This window comes from Callithrix jacchus, chromosome 3 (genome assembly GCF_049354715.1).
Source record: "Callithrix jacchus isolate 240 chromosome 3, calJac240_pri, whole genome shotgun sequence".
Classification (NCBI taxonomy): domain Eukaryota; kingdom Metazoa; phylum Chordata; class Mammalia; order Primates; family Cebidae; genus Callithrix; species Callithrix jacchus.
In genome coordinates, this window is record NC_133504.1 from 103759645 (window position 1) to 103772239 (window position 12595).

General features: G+C 37.6%; 1 protein-coding gene across 5 annotated transcripts in view; it reads right to left on the reverse strand.

Moving 5' to 3' along the window:
• Window positions 1–12595, reverse strand: part of GRID2 (glutamate ionotropic receptor delta type subunit 2) — a 1554413-nt gene that overhangs the window by 33050 nt on the left and 1508768 nt on the right. For 3 of the 5 annotated variants that reach the window (XM_002745586.7, XM_054253141.2, XM_054253142.2), the window contains 2 exons: window positions 7691–7931; window positions 2359–5090 (listed from right to left, as the gene is read on the reverse strand). In XM_002745586.7, the coding sequence (XP_002745632.1) occupies window positions 4668–5090; window positions 7691–7931 (664 nt within the window). In that variant the 3' untranslated portion in view covers window positions 2359–4667. Of the gene's footprint in view, window positions 1–2358; window positions 5091–7690; window positions 7932–12595 lie in introns of those variants that run through there. The other 2 variants (XM_035294542.3, XM_035294543.3) reach the window with 1 other exon arrangement.

The following is a 12595-nucleotide window of genomic DNA, read 5'->3' on the forward strand; positions in this document are numbered from 1 at the left end:
TGAGTGGGCAGCCATCATCATGGTGCGCAGCCCAAAGGATACTTTACATTCATTGGGTTTCTGTGCCATACTGCATCCTCTGTCTTAGATGACAGGAAAGGTAGCATGGCGTTTTAGCTGCAGTATCAAAAACAGCCTGTATAAGAGTTACTACGCTTTCTTCTGTTGAGGCAATTTGAAACATTGCAGAGCATGAACTATCATAACTCATTAGATTTGCAGGGATAGAAAAGGAGTTATTGTGGCCTACATCATTCTGATGAGGACACCTAAGGGTAGGAGTCAGTCTCTGAATGGTGTGCAGGTATTAGTAAGGATGAAGGGTTAGACTGTAATTTTCCTGTGGCTTATAGAAATTTTTCACATTTCTGAAAATTTGGCTTCTTGGGCTGGCATAAAGCCAAATTGGTCTGAATTTCCAAGTCTTTGGGGAGGTGGTCTGAACAAAGAAGACAATTTCAACTGGTGCTTGAGAGCTACTAAGATGAATTGCTGTAGTCAGTCAACCCAACCAAGAGGACTGTACAGGTTTGGGGTGACCCATTCTGTAACACGGCCTCTGTATCCCGAATGTTGATATGGAGCCAGGAAAGAGATGAATGGTAGAACATATCCAGACCCATTCCTAAACATTCATTTCTGCCGTGCCCGACTGCTTAGCACAGAGGCTTTCAACGTAATAGGTTCTCTGTTAACACTAGTAGAATCGAATTAAATCTACCAAATCTTCCATAAATTATAGCTTTATTCCCTGACTTTTCAGTGTCAGGTAAGTAATTTCTACCTAGGGAAGTTCACATATGCTGCCTCATAACAGGGTGTCTTCTAAAATATTTGTTGACAGGGTATCTACCAAAACTCATTAAAATGATTATTATGGCTATAGTTGTTAATGATTTTTTAATATCTGATCATGAGGGTTGGCTATAAGATTTGTTTTTCAAAAGAAAAGTACTCTAAAAGGCAGCCAAATTTTAGTGAGTCCATTGTACTTTATCAGCCATCATGACATTTATATTTAAGAATAAAACTATGTTTACCAGCACATAAACTCTTCCCTGCATGAGTTCCTATACTCATAATCCAGAATGTATTTCAGCATTGGAAAATTCTGATTATGAAAGAGTAATAACTTGTTATTCAATTGTGTGGCTTAAAAGTATCATGCAGGGTAAATGGATCTTCCCATTTTTTTTAAATTGATGAAGCAAAGTACTGTTCAGCAAAGTCTATTTTTAGAAGTATTTATTCAGTTGACAGCCAATCCCAAACTAAAAGAGATGAAAAATAACATGATTATGAACGTGACAAATTGTCTGTAGTTTAATGGTATGAGGAAGAAGTCAGTCTTACAACTTTACATATAAATGATTAAACCAAAACCTGTGACTAAGTTCTGATGTGGTACAGTGATACCAGATACCTTAATGATTCACCAGTGGAGTAAGTTAATATCTGAATAGAATAAAAGTACTTGGGTATAAGGTGTTTTGTCTTGTAGGGAAATAGCCAGGTTAGTCTAAGTGTTGCAAACCAGGGCAAACAATATGCCAAAGGACGAAGCATAGACAGAAAGGGAAACTGACCTTAGTTTTGCCACTACCTATGACCATGGGCAAATAACCTGAGGCACTCACTTTCCCATATGTAAAAGTTGAATCAGATGATCTATGTGTCCCAAACAAGGAAGGAAAGATCCTAGAGATTTGTAGCCGAGGCTTTGTGAGAGAAGGTGGAGCCTATATATAATCCATGAGGACCTATGTTGATGTGATTGAAGTGTGGCAGAGTTTTAAAAAAGAAGACCCAGTTTACATTTTAGGTTGTCAGACATTTGGGCATATCACAGCATCTTCGCATCTTATGTTCCCTGTTTTGTAAAATGAGGTCAATAGTGTAGATCTCTCAAGTTCCTCTTCGTTCCAATATTTAAAGAATTATTTGGATGGAATTTTAGAAGAATACAGAACTATTTCTTTCTTTCTTCTTTTTTTCTTTCTTTCTTTTTTCTTTTTTTTTTTTTTACTAAATCATGTTTTCAAAACACATTTTCAGATATATATATCCCTTAGGTGTGTTAAAGGCTAGAAGAAATAAATATTGTTCTTCAAATGCAGAAAAATTATTAGAGTCTGAAGTAATTCCCAGGTTAATAGATTCAGCATGATGAATAGTTCTCTATCAAAGCAATTTTAAATAAATAAATCCTAAGTTTAATAATTACTCTTGATGTTCTTTTCTTTTTTTTAATCTTTTCTTTTTATGTAACAAACCCTCATCCTGATATTATTATAATGGTTCTGTTGCTTTTATGAAACAGGATAAATCTTTTCCAAAAAAGTGCTCACAGAGACATCCACAGAGAAAAACAAATATATTGTTGGTTCACATAGTCTCAAATAGCAGAAAGGCAGTCTCTCATTGGTTTAGGACATCACTTAGTAATGGTTTAGAGAGTCACTCATTTTGGCGTAGTTCTGCCAGGAAAACTTAGTGTTTTTTATGCTTTAATTAACTCAAGATAAATTTTTAGAAAAATTTAGTTGAATCTGTGAGAGAGTAAACATTTTCAAATCTTACAGTTAAGACTTCAATAGTATAAGAGCAAGTTTAGAAAACATTTTTATTAGACAAATTATTTAGACAAATTATGCACAGAAAGCTCTGTCACTCATAACTGAGGCCTTCAAAAAATGTTTTGTGTGTTTGTATAATAGGCAGTACATCAAAATAAGCCTATTTTAAATACTGTACATGGTTAACAGTTTGTTGATAGCTAAAATCACTGCAACATCCGGTATGTCCCTATATAGCTTGTTGTAAAGACTTTTTTTGTTTTAAAATCAGAGTTGTAAATGAGATCATGAATGTTACAAGGGAAAACAAGTTGTGCATGCACTTAGGTACTTGTTACCCTGGAAACAAAATGGTTTTTGCATGATAAGAAATTTTTCTGCCTTACACAGTAGACAATATTTGAAGATTTAGTACAAAAACAGTGACAATACAAGATGCTCCCCAGAACAGAATTAGCATCAAAATATAATATATCTTAAGAATATACCTTTTAATTTCTCCTAAAGCAAATCACATAGGTTGATTCCTATATCAATCCTAGCCACAGAATGAATTAGATTAAAGTAAGTGTATGGCTGCGGAAAAACACAGAATAAGTTTTTGCTTCCTACTAACCACATTTTAATTTAAGGATTACAAACAAAGTTCATTCTACATTTCTAACAAGTAAGAATGCTACTTTAAAAGGGTTGTGCACAAAGAGGCACTGTTTTTGCTGTCATCCTTCTATATACTTGGCACTAATGTAAAAAATACATAACTCCTCCAAATAGAACTAAATAAAAAAGGGAGTTGAGTTGAGAGCCCATTATGGTTATTGTTTTCTTCTTTAGGATAATGAATGACAGTAATTTAAGGCCACATCAACATTTCTAAAGGGCTCCCACCCCTCCCCAAGTATCATTATTGTATTGATTTACTTGCTGCTTTGGAAGAGGATTTTTAACCTTCGATGATCTATGTTTAAACTCTTCTAGAGCTCTATGTGCTGCTGTGGATGTGGTTCAGCTAATAGCGTTTTTCATTCAGATAATTAATTAAAAGTAAAATTATCAAGGTTAGCTTTATACACTGCTGAATAACAAATGCAAAACCTATTCAAGTGAGTTACATCTAGGAACAAATATTAAATTGCCCTTGATGCTTTAATAACAAAAGTATAAAATATTTTCTGTTGGCAAACAATGCGAGTCAGAATAACATTAAAGCAACCTGCCTTTTCTAACTGAAAAGAACCCCTGCACTATACATAGTTCTTGTATACAATACTTTTGTTTAAACTAAAGCTTTATTAAATGAATTGCAATAGCAATGGCCGCCTTTCTATATATATACACATTAGATAGGTGCATATATATGTATATATATGAAATACTAATTTATTTAACACAATAGAGGCTTCTGCCATATGATAAAGTTTACTGTACATAAGAAAAAACTTTGAATACTGTACAATCACATAAAGGTCATATGCACTGTTGCAGTGCAAGAGTAGTTTTAACTGTAGTCTTGACTGGCATATTAATGGCTTTTTTGTAATCCTGCAAAATTGCATTCTCATCTTATGTGGCCTAAATGGTCTTTAAATTGTTTTATAAACACTGCAGGGGTTGCCTTTGGTCCACAGTTAAAGGACACTCAACAGCAGTGGAGCATTGTATGGATGCAGCAGAAGAATGTAAAAAGACTGAAGTTATTGCAATTGCATTTCTAAAAATAGAGAAATGTTACAGAAGAGGCCTTTATGTAAAATTAATCCTGCATATGCTTTTAGTATGCTCAGTGCACATTTCCTATACTTGATGTACAGTATATGAAAAGCAGACTAATAGGATCCTAGTACACTACCTTCTTGGGGAACAAGTTGAGTAATGAAAAAAATTTGAGGAAAATGTACAGGAAGGGAGAGGAAAGAAGAGAAAATAATAGAGGAGAGAGGGGAGAGAGAAGGTGGGAGGAAAAAACTAGAATTGTTACTAATAATCCTGATTTTTTTTTTTACGTTACATCCATGTTAGTCCCACAATTTTACAGTTGCTCCTTGCAAAGGGAGTCCTAAAAAAGAAACAGTGAAGAGATTTGTTTGATGCTCATATGGAGGTGCCTCGGTCTGGATCATTACCCAGATTGAGCCCCAGGGTAGGAGTTGGTTGATAAGGAATAGATGACATTGTTTTTATAGGACTCCTGAAAAAGCCCCCATTAGGTGCCCTGTGTCTAAAAGGGCCAGTTCGGTGCTCAGGGACGTTGCCAAAAGTGAAACCAGAGGCAGCTTTAGCTGACAGTGTGCGGCTAAGAGTCTGGATCTGCTCTGGGATAAAGGTTGTTGTGGTAATATGAGTGTTCCTGAAATCACTGATTTGCTCCAGTGCTTGTCGTGTTGGCAAAGTGTCAATGTCCAGAGGGGTCAAATCAATTGACGAGGTGGAAAACTGTTTATGGGGGCTGTCGTCATCTGTGCACAAGCTATTTACACGTCTATGGAGGTGCTCCAGGTCAATTTCCTTGTCATCCTGGAGATGAAGAAAAAGAAAATAAGGTTCTCATCAGTACTAGCTTCGATGGTTAAAAAAAAAAAGTAGTTCAGCAAACATGTAATTAACTGAACTCTGGGGTTTATTCATTTAACAAATATTTATTGAGCACCTAGTATGAGCCAGGCACTGTACTAGGTACTGGGGGGTACCAATTCTGCGATAAGTTTATCTACAATAAATATTTTCCTTGCAGTAAAGGTTCTTAAGTGATCATATGCCACATGCAACTACAAGATATGGAAGCAGTTGATGGGTGATTGCCATTCTATAAAAGGCAGGCCCAGGCAAAATTGTACCAATAGAAAGTATGGTTTTGGCAACTCTACCCCTTACTTCTTCTTTATACATGCTTCCTTCTTTTTCAGGGTGTCTCATTCCAAGCTAAATTTTTGTTCCTTTCAACCACTTACTCCTAACCTTAAATTTTCATTCTTGAAAGAAAATGATATGATAAGCTATTTCATACTAAAGTGTTAGTGACTGTTAAACTGTTATTTATTGTAAGCCAAAGATATGTGAGATTGTATAGAGAGAGCAATGCTCAACACAAAATAATTAATTTCTAACTGAGGGATTTTACGCACTCAAGGTATCTAGCACCTGAATCGGTCAATATTGTGAGGTCAGTGAGATATTTAGGGACTCCTTCAAGTCAGGACACGTGAGTGATAGCTTTAGTTTAGGGCTAGCTTTATGCTAACTGACTTCAAAGCCAAAGACGCTTTAAGCTATGCTAATTGCGTCTTGGTAAAAAGGCAGTTAATAAACAAAAACGTAAGTAAAATCTCAGATTTTGGAATTGAAAACAATTCATAAGTTCCTTATAATTTTCACTAAAAGTGAGTATTAAAGCCCAATATGTGAGAAATAAAACTGGAAAGAAATAAAATTATCCTTCCATCTTATTTATTGCCAAACTCAATAAATTAAATTTATGAGAATTTAAAATATCTCTTAATCATAAGAGGAGAAAATATCTCCTTATAGGATCTGAATTAGCTGTCACTAGTTAGAATGGAGTATGTATTTTTTTCATTGTGCTGTTATTGTGTTCCTCGGTGAAAAATATTTTGATGTGCATCACTGTTTTTCCTTCTCCCTTCTCATTTCAAAATTCAATAAAAAATATCCATTAATACAATATTATCACTGAGACTTTAGAGGATTGAGACATAATTTCATGGTTCCCACAGCAACTGTAATGCAGTCATCCATCAACAAATATAATAATGCAAAATTTTAATGTCATATATAGTAATCGAAAATATAAGGGGCTTGGGGAATCTTTACTTTCCAGATTTTTAAAAATATGAAGTCTTAGCTATAATGTTGCATTAATGTGGTCTTTTGCATTGAATCAATGTCAACAGAGATACCAGAAGCTTATTTCACAAAGAAAATGCTACAATAAGACTGGATTAATTTGTAATTCGTTCTCTACGTATTTAGAATGTATGAACATTCACACAGGTAGGAAGCTAAAATTCATCTTTGCTAGAGTCAAGGTTTTCCTTAAAAATAATGCTGATAAATTTTGCATATAAAGGGATAAGAAGGAATCTTTACATTACTTTTGAAATCACTCTGTTTGAAAGAAGATATTAACATGCAACAACTCATATGCAAATAAGAAGTCATATTTATTGTGCATTAAGGCAGATCCTTTCAGCATTCACTTCAGGTATCAGTTAGTCAGCCAAGTTCTAGTTATAGAAAGTTTAAAACTTTCTTTGAAACTATCCATCAACATAATCATTGGGCAAATTCAGATTGGTTTTTATTTCAATTTGTGAAGCTTTAGTGAATATGACTTCATTAGTTAAAACATTTTCACCCCTTTGGTTCAAAGGAAATAAGATAAATGAATCGATATTTAACTTCAGATTTTCCTTAATTTATAAGCCTAATACTTCATGATGAAAACAAGGCTCAGGTCACTATAAAAGAGATATGTGGAATTCTGCAATTATTCTTTCAGATACTGAGATAAATTTAATATGGCCCTGAAGTTAAGCTGACTCTAGAGTAAAGGAGAAAAATTGAATTGTGGATGTTTCTATGATGTAGATTTTGGATTCGATAAGCTTGGGGCCATCGAAGAGCTTCTATATATCTAAATGCATACAGAAGGAGGAAGTCACTAGTGGTGAAGAGAAAATTCTGATCATTTTTGATATAGTATTGTATTTTCAGAGGGCTAATCTTAGACACATGAGGAATTTACTTACGAGTCAAAAAACTACGTGAAATAAAATGGTAAGTATCTCTGTGAACTGGTTAAAGGAATCACGGCTTTTAAAAACCATTGAATTAAAATTATGAGATTTGGGAGAATTTCAAAGCCCATTGTGGTACATGAAATTCTCGGTCTTCGAAACACTATAGTCTCCTCCACTGATCGGGGATATCCTAAAATGGAAATTGATATTGATCTTACCAATTTTTATATTTCACATCTTCATTTTTAATCCTCAAAGAAAGAAGAAACAAGGACCACCCCCTCCCTGGGATTGTCCTCCCTGGAAATGCAGCCTGCTTGTTGATTCAATTTAGAGCCAAAGCTCTCAATCAAGTACCTCTTTTGATGGAACCCGGGAGCCTTTCCTCTTGTTCCACCACGTCTCCAGCATGGCTATGAAGCAGGAGAGCACAACTCCGGCAGCCAGGATACAAAAAACCCCTGCAAAGCTCTTTATGTCCAGGGCGCCTCCTTTCTGCTTTGTGTCCACTGAGGAGTACAGATCACACTGGCCATTCTTAGGCCACCATTTGTGCTTCAGGAGGTCCATGTCACCATTCTGCTGAAGCTCCAGGATCCTTGGGATAAAGAACACAAGCATGTGTTATTACAGACACAGTTATTGGCCTGGTTCACAACACATCCATTTATAATCCCACCTCTGTAGGATGGTGGCTGTCGAGGAGAAATGAATATAGAAATCAGCTTGTAGATGGAATGCTAGGAAACGGAAGTCATCATTGCTTTGATTTTACAGGCAGCATTGCACCACATAGCTTTCATCTCTCTTTACCCATCTACCCTCTCATCTTCCTCTCTCCTTTTCTTTCTATTTTTTTTTTGTTTCATCGTATAATTCTAAATATTTCCCTCTGGTTTATTTCACAATCACATTTCAGAGGCACTGATTTTATATGCTTTCAAGCTGCTGCAGTTCTGTGTCCCTTCCCTACATCCAGAGTGAGACTCTAGATCTTAATGCTTTTATAAAGAACGTTTTGCTGCTTAGAGCAAGATGCTGGCATAATGTCACCTAGCATATGCTACACACAAAGAAATTCAATTAAGAGGACCTATTATTTAACACAGTGTGAGAGAAAGCCTTGGGACAAGTTTCAAGTTGATAAAATACATCTTTTTTTGGTTTTCCGCACAACTGATCTAGTTTCTCTTTTAATGCCAAAGGGGAATTAATCTTACCTTAGAAAACAAGAAGAAAAGCTGACTAGAGGCTTTCAGAAGTAGTTAAATTCAAATAGGAAAAACCCTCTTCTTTTTCTTCTGCTTCTTGTTTATCCCCTCCTCAGAGTGTGAGGGTAGCTGCAGACTGCAGCTGTTTAAAGTGTGTTTTTCTTACAGGAATTATTCTCAATTCCCAGTGCTTCTTAGGCTCTACCTGAGACTGGCCTAGCTGTGGCCCTCCTCCAGCTGTGCCCTTTTTCACAGGGCAAGGAAGATCAGGTCATGGCAGTGTGCCTGTACAGACTGTGCATCCTCCTCTGGGTTCCCTGGAATTTCCTGGACAAACAGCTTAGTGCTCTTCCAGGGCCTGCTGGGCCTATTCCCAGGGTTGCTCTCCTGGCAGAAGATCTATGGCCATGGGTGCACCATAGCTCTACAGGGCGGAGTTTGTAGAGTCTAGATAGAGCTCAGATGGGTGAGCTCAGGTGCATACAACTTTGTGTAGGAGACACTTCAGTGTGCAACATGGAGCTGCAGGTGGAAGGAGAGGGCCCCAGAGCCCTGCGCTCCTGGGTCAATGGTCAGTGTAGACCTCCTGGCTACTCATATAGAAACTTGAACCTGGCTTCCTAGGGGTCATGAAGGTAGATCTGTCCAGATAAAAACATGGAGTATATTATATATAACAGGTTTTAGTTTAATGTCTAATTTTTACATAATTAGACTTAGGGTATGTGAACCCATATTTGTACTCTTGTCCAAGGTCTTGGATTATTTGGGGTGAGACTACTTAAAACTTAAGAGAGGCGAATGGAGTCAATCTGGAAGGAGTAAATTACTCACTTTCAGTGACCTTTTTACCTGTTTCATGACATCCCCGTGGTTAGAAGAACAAGCAACATGATAAAGGGAAGAAGAATTTGTGCATTGGAAGTGGGGTCGATGTTTAACCTGAGTTAAACAAGAGTGAGACCCGCCCTGGAGGCTTTGCTGGAGCATTGGTCTCACATCCCTGTCATCTCCCCGAGACCCTTTCACAGCCTCAGCTCTGATGCCTCGTGTGGGCACTCCAGGACTGAGACTGTACTGAAACCTCCCCCACAACCCGAACTTTTTTTCCATGCTCCTTATGAAATGTATCTTTCTAGAGTGTTTCTAGAAGGGCAATTAATTTGATTAATTGAATTTACTAAAGTGATTATGAATATTAATGGGTTATATGTCACCCTTATTCCAGCCTCCATCCCAGACAAAGCCATTTACATTTTTTGAATTTCCAAAAGTGCATTTCACAGCAAACTGGTACCTAGAAGGCCTCTGTAAGAAAAGGACTTTGTGGTTATTAATTATGAGAAACACACCCTTGGGAATTTACAAAGATGTCAGCCTATTAAAGGTTCTAAGGAGACCAGCAGAAAAGAAAACTGCATGATTTTTTTTTAACTCAGCATTTCCCAAACTTATGACTTTCATTCCCTTTCCCACTCTCCGAGTAGCAGGTTTAAGAAATATACATGGGAAATAATCTTTTTATTTAAAGAGGCAACTACTTGTAGAAATTTCCAGCACTGTGATAGGCAACAGACAAAGATATAATCACGGTATCAAAATTATTTCTTGGCCTATTCATGAATATAACTTAAATGATGTTGACACTGCTAATCGATAGGTATAAAGCTTCAGTTATGCAAGAGAAAAACGTTCTAGAAAACTATTGTACAACATTGTACCTATAGTTAACAATACTGTATTGTACATTAGAAATTTTGTTAGTAGAATTAGCACTCATGTTAAGCATTTTTACCATAATAATAAAACGTAATGGTACACCACTTAGGTATTTGCCCACCTAAACACTCTAGGTAGTCAGAGCACCATTGAATACCTTGAAGGAAAAATTTAGTCATCTTTGAACAAATAATTCTTCTTAAATTTGTGTTTATAAGTACTTGTAGTTATAAAAGGCAACCACAGCAACACTTGCTTAATGAGAATATATCTGGGCACAAAATGAGATCCTGTTTTCCTTATTTGCATGACACCATATTGCTTAGTAGCCATGTGCTATGGTTCGGCTCTGTGTCTTCACAGAAATCTGACCTTGTAATAATCTCCAGGTGTCAAGTGTGGGACCAGGTAGAGACAATTACATCACAGGGGTGGTTTCCTCATGCTGTTCTTGTGATAGTAAGTTCTCAAGAGAGCTGATGATTTTATAAGGGACTTCCCCTTTGCTCAGCACTCATTCTCTCTCCTGCTGCCCTGTGAAGACATGCCTTCTGCCATGATTGTAAGTTTCCTGAGGTCTTCCCTGCCATGGGGAACTGTGAGTCAATTAAACCTCTTTTCTTTATAAATGACCCAGGCTTTGGTATTTCTTCACAGCAGTGAGAGAACAAACTAATACTCTGTGAAAGTGTAAGAATTTTTCTTTATAGCATTTATCATAATTTATAATTACTTGAGTAGTCTGTTCCATTTTCTAGACTGTGTACTCATTATCCTCCATATTGCCTACTACAAATCAGGTGCATATTTATTGATGGAATATACTCGACACAGCTTTTGGTAAATTAATCCTAAACCCTGATCTCAGATCCTATTCTTTTTTCTTATGATTGATGCTGTTTTCTAATTTATTCATTTCCTGTCTTGTTCATCTATCCATTTAATAAAGATCTGAAGAATGACTTCCAGACATTTCCTTGGGTACAAAATTTATTCTAAACCACGACTGTACATTCCACCAGAGTGGCTTAAGTGACACTATGAAACCATTTTTTAAATTCCCTCAGTACATGTTTATTCCTTATTTCATTCACGAACTGATTTACTGCCTACACTTTCTTCTCAGTGGTATTTGGGGACCTTTATTTGTTTACTTTTGTCTCCTTATTTTTTCTAAACCTGGAAAATATTTTGGCCTTAAAAATAAATATTGGGCCTTCCAAGCCTGTCCCAGAGCCTGGCAAGTCCCTTTCCCAGAAGACTTGATCCTCAGCCTGGCAGGCCTGTGGCCCAGGTGGGATTTCCAGGACAGGCCAGTCTTCAAGAAGCCAGAAGACCAACTGCCCTTCTCTTGTGCTAAGAGATAGGCTTGAGGAAAGATCCAAGATGGCCGAATAGGAACATCTCTGGAGTGCAGTTCCCAGCGAGAATGCAGACAGTGAGTGATCACTGCATTTCCAAATGAGTTTTTACTGCCTACAGACCAGGTGATTCCCAGGTGGAAAAGCACCATGAGTTTCCAGCATGTCTGTTTCAGCTGTCACAGCAGGTCTCCACACAAAATCTCACACAAATCTGGGTGGCTGTTTCAACTGGCGCCTGGAACACCTGGGAGACAGAGTAGCCTGTTCAACTGAAAAAAAGGGGGTGAAACAGGAAGCCAGGTGATCTGGCTCAGCCAGTCCCACCCCTACAAAGACTAGCAATCTGAAATGCTCTGGATTGAGAGTTTCACAGCAAGCACAGCTGGACCCGGGATGGTCCAGTTCTGGCGAGGGGGGGAAAGGACAACTGCCATTACTGAAGTCATCCACCACTACCGAGGCCGTCCACCATTACTGAGGCAGTTCACAATTAGTGAGGCAGTCCACCATTACCAAGGCAATTCTCTGTTACCAAGGCAATCCACCATTACTGAGGCAATCTGCCATTACTAAGGCAGACTGCCAGTACAGAGGCAGTCCTCCATTACTGAGGTAGACTGCCATTACTGAGGCAGTTCTAACTATACCTCTATAAACAAAACTGCAAGGAAATTCACACAGCAGCTGCACAGAGCCCATGGCAGCTCAGCAACACCTCTACTGGCAGACTATGACTAGGCTACCTCCTTTCTGGGCAGGTCAACTCTGAAAAAAGGCAGCAGCACCTCAGAGCTTACAAATAAAGCCCTACCTTTTCAGGACAGAGCACCTGAGAAAAAAAGGTGGTTATGAGTTCCGCTGCAGCAGACCTAGACATACCCGACTAGCAGCTCTGAACGGAACAATGGAACTCACAGCTCAACACTTGAGCTCCTATAAGGGACAGACTATCTCCTCAAGCAGCTCCC